Here is a 24,217-nt window from a genome sequence, read left to right on the forward strand (position 1 = left end):
AATACCTTCTGTCAGACCTTACAGCAGTACAGCAATTGATTATTAATTCCTTACTGTCTTACACAAGTCAAGTCTGCAACTGCAAGTAGGCCCACGCCTAGGCCTACTGATAACAGTAGTTTGTCATCTGCTTTCCATTGAAATGAGGGAGCTTGTGAATATTTAAAGAAATTGATAACGGCACACTATCACCACATTATCACTCACCATCAACGAAGTGCTGTCCGCAAACAGTGAAACACAAGTAAGATGGCTTCTGGACTTGACACCAAGCAGTTCTGCCAATAGGCAATAGATGATATCCACATTGCGCGACGTTCAGGATCTTTTGAAATCAGTGGAATATTACTGAAGATCCATTTCGTCCATGTCTATACTATACGTACAGCCAACAGAACAACGAAATAACCATTTTCAACAACCAAACAAAACGCAAACGTATAATCCGACTTGCAACTGACAGGAGCCAAATGGACGTTTTTGTTTTATTGCCGTCCAGTAACAATGTCACGTGACCCGTGCAAGTCCTCTATATGTATATCGCGCATTCTCATAATTAATCCATGAAAAGCACATAACGGTTAAATTGGAGATATGATGGCATTTGCAGTATTATCATTAACATTCGACTTTTACTACAATAATGCGCTACCAAACTGCTTTGACGACATACTTGCCAAAAATACCTTCATCCGAAGAAGTAATTCCAATTTGTTCCTACCCTTCATGAGTAAATCTGTGGGCCATGTCCTATACTGGGCCTAGACTACGGAATTCTTTCCTCTTGAATTTGAAGATGTTGAAAGTTTAAAACCCAAAAAATCAAGTCAAGACTTAGGCTACTTCAACGACTAACATACCGATTTCGTCTGTATTTCAATAAATGGGTAAAACTTATATCGGCTAGGCATTTATTCTTTTTACCGAGTACAAAATGTATTGTTTCAATCTTTCTCTGTTTTATTAAATTTTACGTCTTTCTCTGATTTAAAAATAGGGGAATCGCCCTATAATCGCATCCACCGTGTCGCAATTACAGTAAGTAAATTCGCGACAACTGTGCATTTTATTTGCGATCAATTCATGGTACACGGCACCGCGGGTTCGATGCGGGTACGGTACCGGTACCGGTACCGGTACCGGTAACTGTCTGCTAGCTTTACCTAGGTAGATGGCCAATATGTTATGTTCAGATGTTTAATTTTTAACAAATGTTAGACTTGTCCCGTTGTAGGTAACCTTAGACCAGTACGGAAACCTAGTAAACAGATTGGGTGGTTCACGTAACCGCTGGTCGGTTACGGCTTCCTCCACCACCAAGTCCATGCTTCCGAAAACAAACAATACAGTAAAACTAATCCCATACCCGACTTGGAATGGTAACCGGACGAGAGGCCGTGGTTCGCCATATGGATAAGCCGTCTTATCGGCTTTCCTCTCCCCCGGGATAAATATGTAAATCCTATCCTATCCTAAATTCCAGAATTCTGTAGTTTGCGATACTGGTACCTATGACCTACCGGTACGGTACCTGTACTTGAGACATTTTGTTGGTGTTTGGTGCCACAGGAGGAGATAAATTTGTGATGAATTAATCTTTTTTGAAAAAATCGTACAGTATGCAAAAGGTGGTTTGTGATTTGTACCTCAGATGTCTGTTAACGATCAAACCAAATCGTGACCGTTAAATCTAATCACTGTTAAATCTAAAATCGGGGAACTGATTAACCGGTTAACAATTCCCAGCCCAGCAGCCCTAGGCATGGTATAATCCATATTCCGATGGATACAGATGGCTGGCAAATTGCCCCTCAAACATTGGGGTCTGTTATAGTTTAGTACCACATGCACTTCTGGTTGGCCTGGCTCAACAATTTTTACATACCTATGCCAATCTTAACCCCCAGGCCCACCTGACTACGTCACCGAAAAATCACATCATTTCGGCGTCACATTAGCGTAATAAGGCCCACCAAAGTATGCGGATGGTCGTCCAAAACACGCAGATGATCACCCGAAATCGAGCAAGCTATTTCTTTCGTTTTCCCGTCATAACCATATCTCTATGATCATAACGATCGCGATAGGAGAGAGATCGCCGGCGTTAGCGAGTTCATTATCAGTGGCGCAGATGCCATTTCAGGCGATCGTAATTATTCTTTGGCAAGCCCTATGACGTTGTAGTCTATTGATGTAATTTTTGGATGGCATAATCAGGTGGAGGTTAGGAATAACATATGCAAAATTCGTTTTGATACGCCAACTGGAAGTACTTGTGGTACTAAACTATACTAGACCCAAACAATGTTCAAGCTGGTCTTCAAAGCCTTACATTTCAGTACGGCACAGTTCTATGATTCCAAGAAAAGCCCCACAATAAAAGACATCGATTATAACAGTGAGTGCATGCCCCGCCTTCACTAGACCAGTAGACAATATAGGCCTCTATATCGACATAAATTTTTACTGTAGCATTCGAGGTTTTAGCAAAAAATGTGACGGCCATGAATCCGTGATTAATTTAGATTATTATCGAGACAAGCATGGCACGATATGACACATCTGTCGTTATGCCAGATGCCCCTCGACACATGGAGTGTCTGTTTTATTGAACCAAATGATGAGACATCCTTTGAATTCGAAAACTGTGCCCTACTGCATTTGAATTGAATACCAGGTTAAATATCGGGGCACTCTTTATCAGTTTGATTTGGATAATCAGATATTGAAATAAGATTTGTCACCTCATAAAAGTGGACCAAAAATTTTCAAGAAGAATTTGAATAGGCTACATGGAAATTGGTTATATTCATTTAGGTTCCTGAAGAATTTGGATTATCCGACATTTTTCAGTCAAGCTGAATATTCTTACTTCGAAGCTTAAAAAAAAATTGGGAAAATCAAATACTACGGTACAATGTTCAATTATGTTTTTTTATGTATTTTGCTGTGAATATCCAATAACTTGTAAAAGTTTTGTGTTGAGTTTAGGTCATTTTAAAATACATAACATATTTTGAAATGTGTCCAGAATAGTGAATTCTTCAGTATTTTCTTTTTTCTGTTATGAACAATGGGTTGAAGTATTTTATGAGATAAACCTCGTGTGTGTGTGAATGAAAGATTTTGCATCACTTTTGCTTGGTTCGAACTTGTATGATGTATTCCAACCCATAGCATAAATCAAACTATATTTACCGGCCAGCACCACTCCCTTTTCCTGCTGTTTTTTCCCGGTTGCTAAGGTACCTATTTCTTTAGCTACAGCTATAGGGTTTTAACCAAACACCCTGTCTCTCTTTGCCCCTTTCCCTTGTATATAATTTTCAACATCCTTAATTAATTTGTCACTTCATGATGATAAATATTGTATCAATGGATGCTAGTGGTTTTCATTGATACAAAACTCATGGACTGCTAAAAATGGCTATTGTATTCAAGAGTATAAATATGAAATTTTAATCATTGCAAACTAAACCTCCATGTTGATTTCAACATCAACAAATATTTATATTAGAAACTATGGTTTGCATATCACTCTTGTGTTTGATTACCGTTTGCTATAATTAAAATTAATCATCCATAGGAGAGCTTAAGATGCCAATGATCAAAGTTGGTGTTATACAATTTCTGGAATACCATCTAAGTAAGGACTTAAGGAGTATTCCAAATTGGAACATAAAAATCTGTACCGGTATTTTATAAAATACAATATTTTGATGTATGGTACATATTCGTCGTTGTTACCTATATGTTTTTCACAGTTAATTTATGTCTGGATAACAACCTATTTAGTGTTTACTTGATTCTTATTATTAAATTCGAAAACATCATGACCAGTCCTGCCAGAATCAATTCCGCTCAGCTAGCCCTGACGGCATCACCAACAACTTACTCCGTTCCACAAATTGGAGGATCATCTGGACAACGCTGCTTCACATCAAACACACATGAGAAAGCAGTTCTTGTTGGTCTCAATGAAATGAGAGTTGGCGAATCTTTGTGCGATGTACAACTGGTTGTTGATGAATATAAGTTTAATGTTCACAGAGTAGTTCTTGCCTCTTGTAGCCCATATTTTCGTTCCATGTTCACTTCAGAGATGAAAGAAAGTCGACAAGATGTTATTACTTTGAAGGGATTTAGTGGAATTGGACTTCAACACGTACTCAACTTCATTTACACTTCATCGGTCAATTTGGATGTTCAAAACATGCAGGATATTTTGTCTGCAGCAAATCATTTGCAAATTTTGTCAGTAGTCACATTCTGCTGTGAATTCATGCAGTCGGAAGTCAATCTCCAGAATTGTGTTGATATTTGTAATATTGCAAAATTTTTTAATTTGACAGAAGTGGAAGAATGTGTGTTTGGATTTATACTAGCTCATTTCACACAATTTGTTAGAACAGAAGAGTTTTTACGACTTTCCGAAGATGATGTGTGTAAATTGCTTTCAAGTAACAATATCAAAGGCCACAATGAACTTGATCTTTTTCAAGCTGCTGATCGATGGTTGACACATGACAATGCCAGGCTTACTAATGTCTATCATGTAATGCAGAACATCAGATTTCAACTCATTAGCCCAGAGGATTTAGATGAACGAGTTCAATCAACATCTTATATGCAAAAGAATGCAGATTGCATGAAATTGCTTTTTGAGGCTTCAAAGTATCACATGTTACCTCATAAGCAGCCATTACTGACATCTGCAAGAATGTGTGTTCGATCAGTTACTTCGTGTTTAGTTGCTTTAGGAGGAAAAGAATCAACCAATTCAGTTTCCAAAGAAGTTCAGATTTGTGACAGAGACCTTGGAAAATGGTTACGTCTTGGTGAAATGGATGTACCAGCCTATTGCCATTGTGTTGCTGTTTTGAGTGATTTCCTGTACGTTGTAGGAGGACAGGAAATGTTTGATAATAATGGAAACACAGCAATGGCAAATGTGTATAGATATGATCCACGTTTCAATACTTGGTTAAAAATGACGTCAATGCTTGAAACAAGAACAGATTTTGCAGTTTCAGTTATTGATGGATGTCTCTATGCGGTGGCAGGTAGAAACAATACTGGTCCGCTATCTTCAGCAGAGCGATACAGAGTTGATCGCAACAAGTGGGAACCTATCGCAGATCTGCCCCACCCAGTTTGTGCTCATGCTGGTGCCCCATGTAGCGGGAAGCTATATGTTGCTGGTGGGTTTGCATCAGATGGTTTCCAACGAGGAGTATATTGCTATGAACCAAAGGAGAATAAATGGGAGCCAAAACCGAAGTTAAAAACAGAACGTGGACTACATTGCATGGTTGCATATAAAGAGAGATTGTATTGTATTGGTGGCAACAATAAAACAAATGGAGCAAGAAGAGATGTGCTTAGTACTGAAATGTTTGATATTAACACGGAGCAGTGGAGTGATGTTGCCCCTCTTTTTGCTGGCCAAAGTGAAGCTGGTGCATCATTGGTAGAAGGTAAAATTTATGTTGTTGGTGGGCATACCTGGCGTGAGCGAAAAGATGTACGGACTGTAGCGTGTTATGATCCGGATAGAGATGTTTGGGAAAAGGCTGTTGATTTTCCCGAAGCTTTAACAAGTGTTGCATGTTGCGCAATGCGGATTCCTGCAACTCTCCTTGCTGAATTGGCCCAACAGCCCCAACGGGCATATAACACCAACACAAATATATTACAAATGGAGGAAGATATGGAATTAATATAGCATTTTGATATTTTCACTCAAAAGTTAAAGAATATTGGTCTGTGGCCTATGATAACAGACTTGTGTGAGGATGCAAGATTATGTGATAGAATGTAAAAGAATGATGTCCATTGGATTGCAGTTTAAAAATCTCTTCACAAGTCTCCACCTTTATTAGATTAATAACAGAGAAGAGTGGCTTAGGTCATCAATATCATGACACGCACATGTTGCGTTTAAATTTTGTAAAATTAAAAAAATCGTCATTTTGTTGATTCTGTTGCATATAAGATATATTTCATTATTTTGTAGGTGAAACTTGTGATATTAAATATTGAGAATCTGATTTAACAATAATTTACCACAGCTATTTTATAATGTTATGGTTACCGACTATTCTGGAATTATATTCTGGTCTCAAATATTTTAAATTGTTGCAATGCATAGAGAAATGTTGTTATATTCCAATTTTTATTTTGCTATAAATCATTAATCTTTGGCAGGTTTACTAGCGAGATAGAAGTTGAACTGTTTGGGTAATTCTTGTTGACTTAGACACTTAGTATTCGTTTTTGGTTATTTTAAAGCCATGCCATTTAAAACCCCAAAAAATTGAAAAATCTGAAATAATCAATGTTTGACTAACCCATGCTCATATTTGAAAAGACAACTTAACGAGCTGGTGAGAAAAACTCTAGTTCAAATCTTTATGATTCATTGCAAAATTAAATAGCTTTAACCTTGTATATGAAAGCCATTCTGACAGATTGTTATTGTTGCTCTACCTGGTTTTCGTATTTTCTTTCTGTCCATTTTTCAACATTATTTACTGTTTCTTAGTTATGCCTGAGTATGTTATTTGATTTACTTCGGGCAAAATAAAATTTTGACTTTGGTCATCGATCGCTTCGATCTAGCCCAGTCTTTTAATTTTATTTTGATAAGAGAGCTACCAGATCATTACATTGATTATATCTGTATATTCATATCAAAGTTATTGTGGTGATTTTTTTTTACCTCTAGTTGTTTTTTGCTTGGCATCGCTTGTTCATTAATATTTAAATGCCCTACTGCTCTGTTATTTCCTCTTTTTTCCAAAATTATAATATCCAGTTAGAAATTATTTTTTGCAACTTATAAGCAATAAATAATAAACCTTGCTGTGACTCTGTATTGTTTCTTGTGGTCCTGTATACTAGGTAATTGATTATAAAATTATCAGCAAATGTTTTATGGATACACCTTTGTACAAGGTCACACATGACGAATTGCCAGTTTAGTGTGAGTGTAGCTTAATTGTGAGCCTTTTAGCTATGTAATTGCGATCCAAAGTTGGCGATATGATTAGTAGGATATGTCAGGTTCACCGTAAACGAGAGACAACTCACAAGACTCCTTCAGGGTCAAGTTTGGATTAGAAATAACAGATTTGCGGAGTCGTTGTTGTACGATCGCGTACGTCAAAATTTGAAATGAGAGACAGAAATTACGGGTTTCTCCTCATCCTTCTGCTGTAGTAGATTTCTACAGACACAGTGACTTTGTGACCACTGCCATAACGCAAAACACAAACAAAGCCGGCGGTGTGGCTCAACGGGCTATGCGTTAGGAATACGCTCGCCACCGCACCTCTAATTACTCTGCGTGGGTTCGAATCCCATGCAGGGATGGTTATGTGCGAGAGGATTGCTGGACTTCTCGCCGTCGTTGGGTGGTTCACGTAACCGCTGGTCGGTTACGGCTTCCTCCACCACCAAGTCCATGCTTCCGAAAACAAACAATATAACTAATCCCATACCCGACTTGGAATGGTAACCGGGCGAGAGGCCGTGGTTCGCCATATGGATACGCCGTCTTATCGGCTTTCCTCTCCCCCGGGATAAATATGTAAATCCTATTCTAAGCCATCGTCAAGGTTCACCACTTCTGCCATGCATGTCTACAGACACAATGCTTGTTTTGTATTTTTCGACGATGTATGTATGACGCTATGTATGATGCAGAAAAGTCATGACAGTCATCGGTCAAAAGTTGAGGTCGTCAACGTACGTTGAGTGTGGAGCTGTTTGTTAAGAATTTCCTAATTGGTTGTTTGATTAAGAAAGACAGATGAGAAAGAAAAAACGATTCAGACATACAAAATAATATGGAAGATGGCGAAAAAGATGCCGAAGTAAATGCTGAAAGCAGAGGGACAGAAATGAGACTGAATCTTGTATCAAAAAACACAATCGTTGTTAAATTTGAAAAAAATAATTGGTTGCATAGAAAAGATGTGGTTAACTTTATTGGTCAAAAAATTGGAAAAACTAATATAGCAAGTGTCTATGAAGAAGGAGAAAAAATCTGGATTGTGACATTACACAAAGAAAATCATGTAACAATTTTATTGAAGGAGGGGATTCCCTACCAGTTTCAAAATGAAGATTTTATAACCTATCCAATGATATATAGGAATGATGTTACTAAAGTTGAGATGAGTAAAACACCTTACCATTTATTGCATGCTGATATCACAGAAATGCTTCAAACATATGGAGAATGTTTAAATATCCAAAACTTCTACGATGAAGACAATATAGCAACTGGCATAAGAGTAATCCAAATTGTACTAAAAAAACATCTACCACGAAGAATCAATATTCCATGGCACATGGGAGGTGGTCAGTTTCAAATGACATATAAATCAAAACCAATCATAGCAGGAAAACATTGCTACATTTGTACAAGTAATCAACATATAGCAAACGAATGCCCTAAACGAATTCCATGCGATTTTTGTGGAATGGAAGGTCGGCCACATTTGACAAAAAACTGTCGCAGAAAGACGCAGCAAATATATGAACAGGAACTAAGAATAGCCAGTGAAGTTGAAAATGAAAAACAAAAACAAGAAAAAAACATTTCGATTGCTAAAACGAATAATGAAAGTCATGAACCAGATGGGGAAAAAACCCAGCAAATAGTGGAAATCATGGATACACAACAGCAAACTGAAGTTGAAAAAATCCCACAATCACCACTGTCAAAGGAACATAAAGAGGAAAATATGGAACTCGACCAACTAGAAATGGATGCAATCACGTCATTGATGAAACTAAGAAATGAAAGTGATATAATAGAAAATAATATTGAAGGAAATCAAAGTAAAGATGGAAAGCCTGAAAGTAAGCCAAAGATCCTTTTGATGGGGACTCACAGGTAAAAAGAATAAAAGGCGTAGTATCACCACAAACTGTAAATGCAATTCATATACCAGGAGGTGCATTTATGCATGGAGAAGAGTGGTTGAATGATAAAGATCCTTGTGTAGAAAATCTTGCCTTATATTTTGGCACGAATCATTTAGATGATGATATTGAAACCTTTAATCATCAAGTAGAGAGAATAATGAAATGTGCCAACCGATCTGCAATAAATGTATATTTTTTGGAAATTGTGCCATATAAAGGATCAACAAAAAAGAAAATTGATACGAGTCAAATAAACGATATCATTAAACTGGCAGCAAAACAACTTGACATCCAAGTTGTAGAATTACCAAAGAAATTCCGAGAAAACGATGGCTCACTTTATGAAAAAGATGGTGTTCACCTAAGTGAAGAAGGGGCAAAACTTTTGGCAGGAAAATTACTGTATGAGGTCCAACAACATATGACATTCAAAAAGAGAAAGATGGACAACTCCCCTAGTCAATATCAAAAGTAAAGGACATATAAAAAAGAATCTGACTCTGTAAGGTATTTAGTCATTTATCTGATTTTGTTTTCTTGTGTGATTTGTGTTACATTTAGGATTATTATTTGTTCTGATTTTTGTAATGAGAGATTAATATATAGTGTAAGATTAAAAAAAAAAAAGTATTTTTCGACGAAAGCGCAAAACTTCTTGCAATCAGTTAATCAGGTCGAAGGGATGATTTTCCGGTGGAAAGGAATAATGAGTGGATTAATCAATACGCCTAATTTGCGCACTGAGCAAACGCGCGATACAGTAGTACATTAAAATGTGGGAGTGAGAGGGGAACAAGCCGAGACTAGAGGTACGTGATTGCATTTCAACGGTCGTCAACTTTAGTAACTGGTATAATCAATACGAATTTGCATATACATTTCCTAGTAACTTAAAATAGTACAGATTGGCGACTGCGGCTGCAATCCCTACACGTTGTAATTGTAATTGACACTATTCTTCATGTCCATACTGGCCATACAGCATCTTAAATGAAATTATGCCTCGACAATCGAGGAGGGTGCTAAGATATCAGCACCATGTTTATTGCTGACTTAATAGCCGTTCGACGGGTACTTCAATGATCCTCCCGGTCCCCCCACGAAAGCGAAATATTGTCATCTTTAATTGCGTGTTCTCATTGGCCTTTTAGATCTGAAAGTTCGTTCGTCTGTTGGTCAATCGCATTAAACTTATTGTACATTACCAGGGGCATGCCAAACGTTCTGCTGCTGAAGGCGAGTTTCTGTTGGTAATTTGAGTGATAAACAAATTATAGATGTTGATTTACACGGGAATGAATAAAATAAAGACAAAGAAAGAGTGAAATGTTTGCATTATTAATTAAATCTTCGAACTAAGCAACAAACTCACATCTATAAAATTGAACCCATTTATCTGCTGCCCCCTACAACTTGCTGCCGTGACAGCTGCCCCCAGGCCCTCTTCCGTGTGTCACACAAGAAAACGGAATGCCGCTACTAACAGAATAAGCAAGAACATAGACATCGTGAATATTAGTATTTATCGCTAGCATGTTATATATATATATATACTTCAAGATGATACAGAACACCAAAAAGTTAATAAAAGCATCACATCAAGAATATATTCGTGGAAAATCACATTACTCATTTATTTGTAGATTATCTCCGTCTACATCAATAAAGGTCAAGGTGTTCCTCTATTTGTAGTATTCTGAAACCAAGGATGAGCATCTCAGCATGGCCGAATACACTGTCGTCAGCTTGGAGTCTCTTGTGAAAGTTCCTGCAAGTTTTGTAGGCCAGCATTGGTCACAAGATATCCCTTTGTTTGTGTAGTACCTTACAATGTCGCTACTTCGACTGTAGATGGACGTACACTGACAATTTCTGCAAAAGACAACGATCACATTCAGGCTTAGCTAGCTATGACACAACACTATTATTTGGCGAAATTAACTTTATCCCATATGCTACGTAGAATTCAAAGCAATATCACTACTTTTCAAATCACATTACAATCCATTTACAAGTATAAAGTTTATTCAGATATGGAAATTTTCGATGAAATCTCAAATCGTTTTAGAATGTCTATTCGGAAATGGAGTTTTCATATTCAATTGTACTGACCATTTTTTATTGAACAACAGACCCCGACACAGTTTACTAATGGAGCCAATAAAGTTATACGATTGGCTTTCTGCAATATTTTATGCAACTGAAATATCACTTGAATACGATATTTGTTAAGTTGGTAGGTTTACTTACGATTCACAGGTAGATTCTTGTTGCATGAAGTTAATAACAGAGTCGTAGTCATAGACGTCAAATGTATCTTTCGTACCGCTTAAGGTTTCCACCATGCAGTTGTTGTATTCATGAGGGTTGCGAATAGGACATGACGAACTAGTGTCGGCGTGCCCACCTGATGCATACATATCCGCTGCTGATCCGTAGTGATTTTTTAGAGAAACCTGGGCGAGCACTTCCAGCTCGTCCTCTGTGGCATCTGGCGATAAAAAAAATTATTTTTTCTAGGAAAATGGATTTTGTATCTCTGCGGAAGCCGAACTCCAATGCAACATTATGGAGGCTCGAGAAACCGATTTTACTTAATTGGATTTTATTGTCTGAATTATATACATAAGTATAATATATATATATAAAAGCAAACCGAACATTGGAAAAACGAAGTGATCTTTAAAGTGTAGCAAGTTTAATAATAGCGGCAAATATACTTCGAATATATTTAAGAAATATAAATATACACACGGATTTGAATGGAAACTTGCGGAACTAGGGTGCTGCGGAAACCAGGTTGATAACCACTGATTTAGATCAATAAATATAACTTACCTGTTAGGGAGGTTAGAAAAGTTTCAGAAAAATCTCCAAATGAGACGATGCAACTTTCTACTGGAGTCAAGGAAGTAGAGCCACCAACCAAAAAGTCTTGAATAGCATTTGTCCAGCATTGGATATTATCGTTCACACTGGCAATAAACATACAGTCATTCATGGAAAACTCAATTTTAATTTTTAATATATATGTTGCTATGCAGATGTTGTAAACGGGTATTTTATATTTATCTATAAATATTTATTTTTTGGTAATTTTTATCGTCATTTTCTTACCCATAGCACTGTTCAGTATTTGCACCTCTGTACCAATCCGAATACTTCACAACGTAGTCAACAACCGATCTCCAGTACCAGCCATCCGTTACGGTAATCCTATTCAAACATTCGCGGAAATAGACTCGAACAGAATTATCTGGTAAATCAGATTCACTTCTTCGACGTCTTCTTTGCTGTTGGTGTTCGGCGTTGTGACAGCCTGAAAACCAGATACTAAGTGCATTTCGATAGTTATGTTATTTTGAGCATAGCTGCTTGAGAAAATATTTGAAAAAATCTTCATGTTAAGCACAATCTCACTTGCAGAAAATCCAGACCTAAAATATTTGACCACAATTTCATTTATTAATCTGATTTTCCAAAGTTTTTTGATATTGTTCTCTACGAATCATGCGATTAAATCAGCATCATCATCTATAATATATCATCATCTGACTCTTGTAGTTACAGTGACAAACGCCAAGTTGAGAATATCTGTGATTGCGCCAATGTCCATTCAGTGCGAACAGACTGTCCTCGTTTTTAGAATGTTTGGCAATTTCTTCAATAAAATAATATTAACAAGCATGTAACTGCGCTCAATCTTCTTAAGTAATTTTTGCAGATCGAAGTCCAAGAACTGAAACGCTCACGTCAACACGGGACTTAAATAAATATATATATTTCAGAACTCACCATTGACCAGCGGTATAGTGAAAGTAGCAACCAAACATAAAACAGCAATTGTTGATTTCGGACGCATCATTCTGATGATATTACACCCGACGCAAGCAGAGTACAAGAGAGCAACTAGCTACTTCTGAGCATGTAGTCGCATTTGATGAGTTTTGAGTAAAGGGTAGGGTAGCAATGACGTAAAATTATGTAATCGGAGGTAATTTGTTTAATATGAAGTATGCAGAAGGACATAATGACAGGATTTATAATCCTTTAAGCCTAATTGTTGTAATTTGCGTCCTATACTCAAGTTGCACGGATTTTTGTTGCGTCAAACCATGTAGATAGAATATAAATCACCTTGAGCATTCGTCTTCTTGGGGTGACGCTTCTTTTCGAATAGGTCTCTATTAAATATCTCTTAGATAACTAATAATAATAATTAATAAGTTTTATATTGGTGATGAAGATAGGTAAATGTATTTTGCAAGTCCAATTGAGTTAATCCATATTGATTTTATAAACAGCTTTCGCAATCCTTTAATTGTCCATTATTTATGCAAGTATTAAATTATTGGTTATGAGTGAAGCGATTAATTTTAATGTTATAATTACAACGAAACAAATATATTACTTTTGATTCCATGGAATATAAAATATGATAAACTTAGGCATAGCTCTAACTGTGCTATGTTGCCCTGTAGCTCTTTATCAGTACTTTTCCAAGTTTGCTCACCGGCCCGGGCCTTTTTTGGCTAAAAGTTTATAAAAAAAAATTCAGTCTTCAGTTTATTACTATTTAATCACAAACTAACTGATAATGACGATATGTTAAAGGTATCGATAATCTGACCACGAGATCGTTGAAATTCAGTCACAGAACCCCGGCAAGGTGCGTATTTTTAATTTTGTTGACCTCATCGCATGCAAAAAAAAAGAATAGCATAAATAACTCATATTAATTTTGAAGAGGTCATCACACTATATTTTGAAGTGAAAAAGGATAACATAAAGCCCACAGAAAGTTTTGAAGTAAATGAAAGTAATACCGTTCTAGTGAAAAATACAATTTTTAACCACTGAAAATTTCGAAGTAATTGGTCCAGTAGTTAAAGAGTAAAGTGATTTTTCATAACGATAGGACGAAAAACACAAAGAATAACATTAACAAAATGATCTATAGGTTCATTTCGTGTCCAATAACAAAACGATCTATATCAGTGGTTCTCAAACTTTTTCAGTCCCAGAGCCGCATTTCAAACGTCAAAGTTATGAAGAGCCGCACACAAACAACGCAAGGTAAAATAGCAACAATCCTTATTAAGAGCGTATTTAAAATACCAAATCACCGTAACAACACAACACACGTAACAACTAGGACTGGGCAAAATATTCGAATAATAAAATATTCGAAAGGCATTCTACTATTCGAATATCCGGTACCACGTGACCTGCGCCGCTCTGCTTAGTGCAACTCAATCGTGAATTGTGCGAGATTTCCCAACGGCGCTCGCTATCAGAAAAAAAACGATAACTTTGAAAAGTCGTCTTTGCGTTGTGTGGTTATATGCTTATCTTTGAACTTAACGTATCGTTTCATTTCCATATTTTGCAAAAAAACGTACTGACCGGCGACCGTTCCCTAAATTTAGAAACGTCAAACCAGATTAGCTATTTAAAATAAATTTCCCAGATTTTAAACTCCGCATGCTTGGTGAACTGTCATTAGCCATTTCTTGCATTACCGAACATAAAGTTGATTACAATTAAATGTTAAAATGACTTTTCGGCGTTAGGTCGTTAGAAAACTCTAGTTATATAAATAGCATGGATTTAAAAATGACAAAAAGTTTTTCCAAAAGCTGGTATGAGTTACTTGTATGAAAAACATTCATTAAGTTGTAGCCAGATAAGAAATGTCGTGTCCCTTCAAAGCACTTTGTATTAGCTCTTTAGTGATCCCTTCTATCCTTGGACAAGTAATGTTTCTAATATGTAAACATTTCACCTGACCATGCATGGCCGTTGAGCCAAGAGTAGAACGTAAAATCAATAGCGAATTTCGTTGCAACAATACACACTGACTCGTTAAAACTTGAAGGAATTAGTTATAATAAGCGTCTGACCCTCTATTAGACACAAAGGCCTAAAATGCCTTTATTGCCAATTTATTTAATCGCTATTTCAAATCAACATTCAGGATTCACGCAATCGTAAATTTGCTAGGTTTATCTATCTAATATATACCAAAATAACACGAACACCATAGAAAAGCACGAGGAACTCAATTATCATGTTAATAAATATCTGCATCTCGGTTACCGTTCACTTTAAACAGTCACGAAATTTACAAGCGATGATAAGGAAGATCAAATCCAAGGCAGAGCATAAAACTCAGAATAAAATTAATTTGTTTTTGAAATCAGCCGTTAATGTATTCAACAGCTGTCGCTGATGTGAACGCAAGGGTATACTAGAAATATGTAACTTCGATATCTGGCGACCCCTTATTCTTGCAAAAAAACGAGAAAGGGCGGGAATATAGAACACCAACTTTAGGATATCGCCGCCGAAACGATCGCGGTGACAAAGACAATCAGCGATTATGATGAAATTAATCATGAACCAGTAAATGGAGTATCGACCTCCGACGTTCTGGATCCCTGTTATGTATAAAAAATATTCAAATTATTCGATTCGAAAAAAGATTTGATTTTGCCCACCCTAGACTAACAGCCATTTAATTTGGCTTTGATTTCTAATAAGTTTTTCAAAGCGGGTCATAATCGTGGAAGATGCAAGGTGCAGCAGCTGCTTGAGATGATCGCCAGATATTTCGGGACTATTTTCGAGTACGGGAACAAAATTAAAATGCTCTAGAAATTAAAATAATCATTGAGTTATTTGATTTATACATAATATTCGAAAATGCGACAAAAACTGAAAATCCACGAAAGCAAGCCAATTATTACAGCCATGTCTAAAATCTTTCCAAGTGAAAAGTGACCGAGTGGCCGCGAAAACGCTTACTGTTGCGTCACTATTGCATTTTGTAGATTAGTCAACGCTACGCAAATGAACACGGGAAATCCATTCGACTAACTAATAGACTTCCGCATTTTAATTTCAAGTCAATGAATAGTTTTCAATAAAAAATTTTCTTCGAAAGTAATTATTTTTTAAAGCATTAACAAGAGCCGCGGGAAAGGTTGTTGAGAGCCGCATGCGTATGTAAATTTCGATGTGTCCAACAACTACTGGTTTGAACATTTGACTGATTTATCTTGGTACTACTTACTTTTGGTGTGTTTACGTATGGTTCACTGCATCGCGAGTATTGGCTGATTACTTGGTTACTTCTTGTTATGGTTAACTGTCTAGAGCTTTAGTCTGTCTTTAGATCTGTTCTCATAAGCTTATTAATGGTGCTATAGTCATTGGGTATGAATAATCTATTTCTTAAGTTTCTTACATTGGGATAATCTGTTCTGACAAAGCCTCATTTAAATGTAAGTGAATTGGTATATTCTTGCTTTGTATTGTGCCTGGTTGCCTGTACTCATTTTAATATTCATCTTTATTGTTTGTCAGGTCACTTTGTCTTACTGATATCTGGATTGAATCACTTTGGGAGAAATCTATTCGTTTCATTTCGGGATATTAGTTAAGAGACATAGTAGGCAAGGGTGATTTGTCAATGGGCAGAAATCCAAATTAGTGACATTTAATGATACTGCACCTACACCTACAAACTGGAGTCTGAATCAAGCAGTTCTTCTTCAACCTTTCGAGGATTCAGCAATACATCAAAGCAAGAATGCCAACTAACAATGGCAGAATTTTTTCAAGGTCAGAATTTCAAACAACTCAAGAGTAAGTTTCCGGTACTCAAAGTAAATTTGGAAAGAATTTTAACACGATTTGAGCACTCTCTGGAAAGAAGAGATTTTGAAAAGGTCAAAATACTGTTTCACGATGCTAACGATAAAATAGCATTTTTGGTCTGTCTAATTGATACTATGGAATTGGCTCTAATTGAAGAAGACAGTACTACACAAAGTGAGGAAAAACCCGTTATATCCAAATTTAGTGAAGAAATTTTACGCGTGGAAAACAATATTGCAATCGATTTTGAGAAATATGAAGACAAACTAGATATAAAGCCGGTGATATCATCTCTTGTAACCACTCAAAACAATTATAATAATGATCCTCCTATGATTAAGTTATGTGGTATGGATCCGCCATGCTGGAACGGACAAAAAGTAGACTTTTATACCTGGAAAGAACGTTTTACAGATATAATGCACCATGCTAGAATTACGGATGATTTAGTGCAAATTTCATGGCTTTTACGCAATGGTGCAATGCCAAACGATTATCAAACAATGATATGTGACTGTAAATCAATTTCAAGTGCATGGGAACGCCTGGAAGAGCGTATTCCTAAATCAGTAGTTCAACGTGAAGTAATTAAGCAATACGAGCAAATAAAACCTTTATATAAGACCTCTCGTAATCCAGCGAACCTTAGGCGACTGGCTCACGAAATTTCTCTCTTCTGCCGACGTATGGAAGATCTTGGGTTAAAACAGGATGCAAACTCGGTTTTTTCTGTCAATAGAGCATTAGAGTGTCTAGATGCAGACACTGCACTGCGATATAATAGTTCCAGCAAAGGTAATCATAACTTGGAATCTATAACGAATTTTCTGAGATCTGAAGCTACAGCGTTGGAAATATCTGGTAACTTTATCAGTCAAACCGAGAATATGAGGTTTCGACCGAGACAAAACCAGTCGCCAAGATCTAATTTCAATACGGTTAATCATGCTACAGACGAGAATGATAACATGGGTTCAGTTCAGCCAAGTCAAAGCACAGTCACTTGTATTTTTGGATGTGGAATTCAGCACCGCCTTATAGACTGCAACAAATATCAAAACCTATCAATTCCTGAAAGAAAAAACTTTATAGCAGATGATCGAAGATGTTTTATATGTCTAGGAACTCACTTTGCAAGAAATTGTGCAAGAACAACAGCCGATAGCTGTGTAAATTGTAACCAAAGACAGCATCATTGGTCATTATGTCCCGGAAAAGTACAGGGAAATTACAATACAATGAGAAATTCTGGTATGAACGACTCGAATTTGGAAAGTCAACATATTCACTCTAATGCAGCAGTATTCAACCAATCTCAGATGCATTCAAGACAATTGAGCGCTTTTAATTTGGATTATTCTCCATTACTTGTTGCAGAAGTGCAGGCGAGTGACAAAACATGGATCAAGGCAAATTTCTTTCTTGATGGTGGCAGTAACCATTCTTTGGTAAGACGTAATTTTGTAAAATCATTGAAACAAAAGGCAATAGGTCATGGGTTAATTCGGTTTGGTGTCGCAGGAGGAGCCATTCATGAAGAATCTTCTGGATGTAAGATTATAATTTAAAAATTAGACCTCTTTCACGAGACCAGATATTTGATATCAGAGTTACGGCTGTGAGAAAACCTTGTCACGATGTTACACCAATTCCGCCATCTATTTTTAAACAGTTTGAATATCTAAGAGGAATTCAGGATAAAATACCAGTTGGGCAAAAAACAGTCGATGTTCTTGTTGGTAGAGATTATGCACCTTTAATTCAAACAATGCATTCATTTCGTTCGCCAATTGATCCCGATAATCATCCTTCAGCAGCTTTCACATCTCTTGGATGCTATCTATATGGAGGCATTATTCAAGCACCGCAACGATCTTTCAATCATGTAGCAAATATTAATAGTTTTTCATCATTAGAAAATGAAGAGTTGCGCAAGTTTTTCCATGGTGAAGTTCTTGGAGTGCAACCCACAACTTTGTGTGTTTGTTCTAACTCAGAAATTGCAGAATCAGCATTTATCAAACATGTAAAAGCGACAACCAATATTAGTGCTGATGGCCGAGTTTGTGTCAAAATGCCATGGAAACCTGGTTTCCCAGAAAAATTGCACAACAATTTTGAGAAGGCGTATGAACAAATGAAAAAACGGGAACAAGAATTGTATAGAAAAGGAAAAACGGAAGAGTATAATATGGAGATTAAAAATCTGCTTCAGCGAGGCGTAGTACGACGACTAACACCGGTTGAAACGAAAACGGCTAAAGTTGAAAATGCATGGTACCTCAATCATCGTATCGTAGAACGTCCGGATAAAACCTCAACAAAATTAAGAATAGTATTTGATTCTGCGTGTCCTTTTAAGGGTACATGTCTCAATGATAGTTTAGAGCAGTGCTTCCCAAACTTTTTTGACCATCGCCCCCTTAAAGTAGTTTATACAACTTCATCGCCCCCCTGTACTACAAAAAAATATAAAGTCAGAAACGAATACATTACAGACCAAATAAGAAGACAAATCATAGTTTATAGTGTTTTTTAATGAGATAGATCAGATTGGTGTTCTTCAGCGAGTTTTTTTATTATATCTAAAATTACCCCGTTTACTGATGGAAAGGTGATTTCGTTGTTTTAATAGCAATAGTAGCACGGCTGAAAACCCCCCTTTTTACCATATAATAGGTCGGAAATGAAAGAATCCAGGGTTCTACCTCCTCAAAAACCGCCGTGTACTCTTGCCTTATAGCATTTCACTTCCTAAATCCACCCCGTTTCACATTAAAATAATAAAACCAAAGTTAATTTTCCCAAACTTATAATAATGATTTTCGTACATCTCATTCATTCGTACAGCCTGATGACCTGCACCAAAAAACTTCGGAAAAATTCATCCCCGATTCCTCATCCTATCACGGCCTCCAGTCCGATCACCAGTCCATAATTAACCAGCCATTTGTTTTTGGATTCATAGACTCGGATGTGGAAGAAGACGTGACTGACTATCGGCTACGGCCCATGCAGGGGTCGGCAAATTTTATGTCGCTCGCAGGACAAATTCAGGGTTGCTAGTATTTTGCGGGTCGCATATATTTTTCGAAAGTTAAAAACGGAACAGCGCGCAAAAACTGCGACAATTCGTGAACTCAACTCAGTCGTCTTATTAAAAAAATATTACAATGACATTTAATGTGTCACTGTCTTGTTGCTGCATCACGCTGGATAGCTTTACGACGCCAAGATTGAAACATTTTCTAAATGGGCATCACCAAACCCACTTTTTTGCTTGTTCTTTGTAATGTTCATTTTCGAAAATAATGGTTTGCACAAATACGTACTTCCAAACATCGAAGTGAATATTTTCGCATGATTTGTGAAATTTTGATAAATATTTTCTTTAAGAAGATACATTCTTACAAAAATTATGCAGTGATCAATCTCTCGAATAGAATATGAATTTTATTTCCTTATTGCTTTGCAATATATTCGAATATTTACTGCGCTATTGAAGCCCTGCACTCAGCATCAACTTTTCTGCGTGTTTCCATTTGTCTAATTATAATTAAATTGTAGGCTCGTTAAACGAGTGGCTGTTCACTAAATTGTTAGGATATAGTATAATTCAGTATAAACGTGTCTCGCGATAAATTCTGTTACGTAAAAAAATGTAATTTACTCCTCGAGCGTAGATTATAAATAAAAAAAAATTCATCGTCAAAACCGCCGTTTGGATATTTCCCCGGGCATAGACTTCCTTGTTTACTTCGTGACATTGGCCAATCAGCAAGATGCAAAAAACGTAACAATGCCCCCTTTCGCATCCGCTCAGACACTCTCACTCAGACAGATTTTCAGGCGTGGTCGTGAACATTACCTCATTTTCGCGTTTTTGAATTATATTCGTTAGTTTTTAGTTGTTTTTCGGAAATTTAAATATATAACAAATAAGTCAATGATTACTTTGTCTTTCTATGAGTTTCAGTTTAAATACAGCAATCAAAAATTAGTGTAGAAATAGCTGTGATAGACTAGGCTAAAATTCTTTATCGGTACTTTTAAAAAACAGATTGTTAAATGATGTGTATTAGAATGATAGTTTGAAACAAATACCCCATTTCACAGGCAACAACTCGCGAAACCACTCTTAAAATAAGTACCAATAATTTTAAAATGGTAAAGTATGGGAAGAATTTTCCGCGGTCAAAGGTCAGGGAAAGGTCCATTCAGTGAATCGTCCCGGGCCAGATTATTTTATTCCGGCCGTATTTTGCCGACCACTGGGATACGCAAACTACCTTGCCTTACTGCGAAGACGAGACCAGAAATCCTTTCGCGTGTGATAATCGCCCACGTGATTCAAGCCTGCGAATGCACACAGAGTACAGAATTAAGTGCGCCGAACATAAAACAGGTTTCGCAAAATCGCCCCCCTATCGCCCTCTAAGACTTTTTCGCCCCCCTCTGTATCGTTTTCGCCCACTGGGGGGCGATATCGCCCACTTTGGGAATCACTGGTTTAGAGAAAGGCCCCAGCTTTGCGAATTCTTTGTTCAGATGTTTCATGGCATGGCGAGCTGATAGTGTGGCTTGGCTATTGCTGGTGATATATCGAAAATGTTTAATCAAATTCAAATGGCAGAAGTCGATCAGAAATTTCATCGTTTCCTTTGGCGCTATGGGGATTCATCGTTGCAACCAACAATCTTTCAATGGCTTCGGGTTATGTTCGGAGATAAATCTAGTCCTGACTTGGCATGCTTTAAAATTAAATTTTTAGCCGATAAATTTCGAAAAGATCATCCTCTTGGAGCTGTTGTATTGGACAAAGATACATACATTGATGATGTCAGTCATTCTGTTTCGAATCACATTCTTGCAAACAAGGTTATCAATGATGTTGATCAAATACTTATTCGTGGAAAATTCTCTATAAAGATTTGGAACTCAAACCATCCTGAAGTAGATCAAAATCCTGGTGAAAAAGTTGTTGATGTACTTGGTCATTCCTGGAATAAAACTGATGACAGTTTCAGTTCAAAATTCAAAGACATTTCTTTCATGCAAACAGGATTTTCTAAAAGAAAAGCGTTAGCATGTGTAATGAAATTGTGGGACCCTCTGGATTATTTACTTCCAGTCACAATGCAGTATAGAATAGATCTTCAAAAGATCTGGGCAGATGGATTTAGCTGGGACCAAACTTTGCCAGATGATGTGGTCAAATGCTGGTATAACAATGTTCGAGAAATGTCCAAGTTAGCTCAAGTTTCAACTCCAAGATGTCTGAAACCTGAAAACACAACTGGACCTTCTCAACTGCACGCATTTTCAGACGGTGGAGATTTAGCCTATGGCACTTGTGTGTTCTTAACTTCTTACGGTGGCCTACAACAGGTGGAGTTAAGCTAACATTCGTTGCAGCAAAGGGATTTGTGGCGCCACTCAAACACAAAAGTACTCCAAGAAAGGAGCTAATGGGAGCAATAGGCATGAGCAGATTGGTGCATGAAATAAGTAGAGCACTACCGTACAATATTGCATTCAAGTATTTCTGGATAGACAGCAAAGTTGTTATTTATTGGTTGAACTCCCAATCTGGAAAATTCAAACCATTCGTTGCTTCAAGAGTACAAGAATTTCAAGATACACATAAGAATCTAACAAAAGAAGTCAAATTCATTCCAAGTCTTCTTAATGCTGCAGATTGTTTAACAAAACCTATTTCCTGCGAGAAGCTTACAATTTGGCATGAAGGACCTGAATTTCTAAGGCAACCAATGGAATATTGGCCGAATGATGATAACTTAAAATTAGATGAATTATGTCAAGAAATATTGGAAGAAAAACCACCAACTAAGTCGAAAGCATATCGCGGAAAAAGACAATTCAACGTCGTTAAAGCAGATTTGCCTTATCAAAATGATAATGATTTAGCGGATAATTTTTCTTCATGGCAAGACTTGCTAAGAGCGACAGCTTGGATGAAGGGTGCATTTCAGCAAAAATCATTTGTCAATTTGGAATTAAAACTGCCGATGTCGTACAATACACAGAGAAAGCAAAATTGTGTATATTCAGAATTTGTCAAAAGTCTATGATTGATGAATTTGGGAAGGCTGTCAAAACTCTATGGAAATTAGACTTGTTATTCGATTCTCACGGAATTCTTCGTATTGGTGGAAGACTGAATAGAACTGATTTATATATGGAAATGAAGCATCTAGTCGTACTTCCGGGCAAACATTCCCTCGTTCGTCTTCTTGGAGTGTTCTATCATAAAAAGTTCTTACATCAAGGGTATCGAGTTATATTGGCAAATATGAAGAATGACGGTATTGTTCTTATTGGTGGAAGAATACTCTTAAAATCAATAGCATCAATGTGTATATTTTGCAGAATTCGTCGTAGAAAGTTGCTACAGCAACGCATGGGAGAACTTCCTTCATTTCGAATGCAACCACAGATGGCACCATTCAATTCTGTAGCAATGAGTTTTTTCGGATACTTGAAAGTAAAGCAATCTCGAAATGTAGTTATCAACGCGTCTGTTTTGATTATTACATGTGCAACCACTCGTTATATTCATCTGGAACTGTGTCTGGCTCTGGATACTAATTCGTTCCTTCGGGCATGGAGACGATTTGTATCTATAAGGGGAATTCATCCTGCATTTGTATTTTCCGACGGAGGTACTACATTTCACGCTAGTCAAGCGCCTATCAAGGAATGGATCGAGAAATGGAAATTTCAGTTGATTCAACATGAGATGGCAGAGAATCAAACGAAATTTGATTGGAAATATAATGTGCCTTACGCGTCACATATGAATGGAGTAGTAGAATCGCTTATCAACTCGGTTCGCAAAGCACTCGATGCATCAGTGGTGAATTACAGCAGGGCTCTTATGACCTACGAAGAATGGACAACTGTTCTCAACGAAATTACTTATATCATCAATAGTCGACCACTTTTCCCAGATGGAAACCCTTTGGAATATAATTGTATTACTGGCAATACTCTTTTACATCCATATGCAAAGCAGGTAGTCCCTCAAACTACACAAGAAGAGAAATTCAATCCACGAGACATGCTAAAAGTGGCGGAAAACAGAGTTGAGGTGTTCTGGAAAACATGGATGAAACACATACCGCATCAGCTATTACTTGCTAACAAATGGTTTCGAACAAGACGCAATCTTCAAGTTGGAGATTACGTATTAATTATTCAACCTGGATTTAAAGGCGGAAGTGCACCAGGAGGTTTATGGAAAAAAGCACTGGTTCACAACATTATGCCCAGTTCAGATGGCTTGGTGAGAAGTGTTACAATCAAAGACAGCGATGGGAATTTATACAATCGACCAATACATAAACTTTGTCTAATTGCGACCAAAGAAGAGCTACAGTGTGGGTTGAAAGACATCTAATCTCATATCAGTTACTCCGAGTCAACAATGTTCAATATTATCGTCTTTTTCATTGCATTCATAGAGTGGGGGGGGGGGGGGTGGTTTGAACATTTGACTGATTTATCTTGGTACTACTTACTTTTGGTGTGTTTACGTATGGTTCACTGCATCGCGATTATTGGCTGATTACTTGGTTACTTCTTGTTATGGTTAACT

At 37.0% G+C, this 24,217-nt stretch overlaps 5 protein-coding genes across 5 annotated transcripts; 4 read left to right on the forward strand and 1 right to left on the reverse strand.

Moving 5' to 3' along the window:
- The first annotated feature begins 2,239 nt into the window (after positions 1–2,239).
- LOC120329031 (kelch-like protein 9) lies at positions 2,240–6,875 on the forward strand. Its single transcript, XM_078114740.1, has one exon. The coding sequence runs from the start codon at positions 3,752–3,754 to the stop codon at positions 5,723–5,725; it is 1,974 nt and encodes a 657-aa protein (XP_077970866.1). The 5' UTR covers positions 2,240–3,751; the 3' UTR covers positions 5,726–6,875.
- Positions 6,876–10,441: 3,566 nt separating this feature from the next.
- LOC120329070 (uncharacterized) lies at positions 10,442–12,891 on the reverse strand. Its single transcript, XM_039395686.2, has 5 exons — positions 12,733–12,891; positions 12,055–12,256; positions 11,776–11,912; positions 11,188–11,428; positions 10,442–10,809 (listed from the first exon to the last, which is right to left on the reverse strand). Exons 1-5 carry the CDS (start codon positions 12,800–12,802, stop codon positions 10,620–10,622), a joined length of 840 nt encoding a protein of 279 aa, XP_039251620.2. The 5' UTR covers positions 12,803–12,891; the 3' UTR covers positions 10,442–10,619.
- A 3,653-nt stretch (positions 12,892–16,544) lies between these two features.
- On the forward strand, positions 16,545–22,002 carry LOC144425097 (uncharacterized). The gene is made up of 3 exons (XM_078114394.1): positions 16,545–18,047; positions 18,272–18,962; positions 21,371–22,002. The coding sequence occupies exons 1-3, from the start codon at positions 16,545–16,547 to the stop codon at positions 22,000–22,002; spliced, it is 2,826 nt and encodes a 941-aa protein (XP_077970520.1).
- A 65-nt stretch (positions 22,003–22,067) lies between these two features.
- LOC144425098 (uncharacterized) lies at positions 22,068–22,691 on the forward strand. Its single transcript, XM_078114395.1, has one exon. The coding sequence runs from the start codon at positions 22,068–22,070 to the stop codon at positions 22,689–22,691; it is 624 nt and encodes a 207-aa protein (XP_077970521.1).
- On the forward strand, positions 22,688–24,019 carry LOC120327952 (uncharacterized). The gene has a single exon (XM_039394329.2). It carries the CDS (start codon positions 22,688–22,690, stop codon positions 24,017–24,019), a length of 1,332 nt encoding a protein of 443 aa, XP_039250263.2.
- Positions 24,020–24,217: the final 198 nt, after the last annotated feature.

The sequence above is a fragment of the Styela clava genome, chromosome 7, assembly GCF_964204865.1.
Source record: "Styela clava chromosome 7, kaStyClav1.hap1.2, whole genome shotgun sequence".
NCBI classification, from domain to species: domain Eukaryota; kingdom Metazoa; phylum Chordata; class Ascidiacea; order Stolidobranchia; family Styelidae; genus Styela; species Styela clava.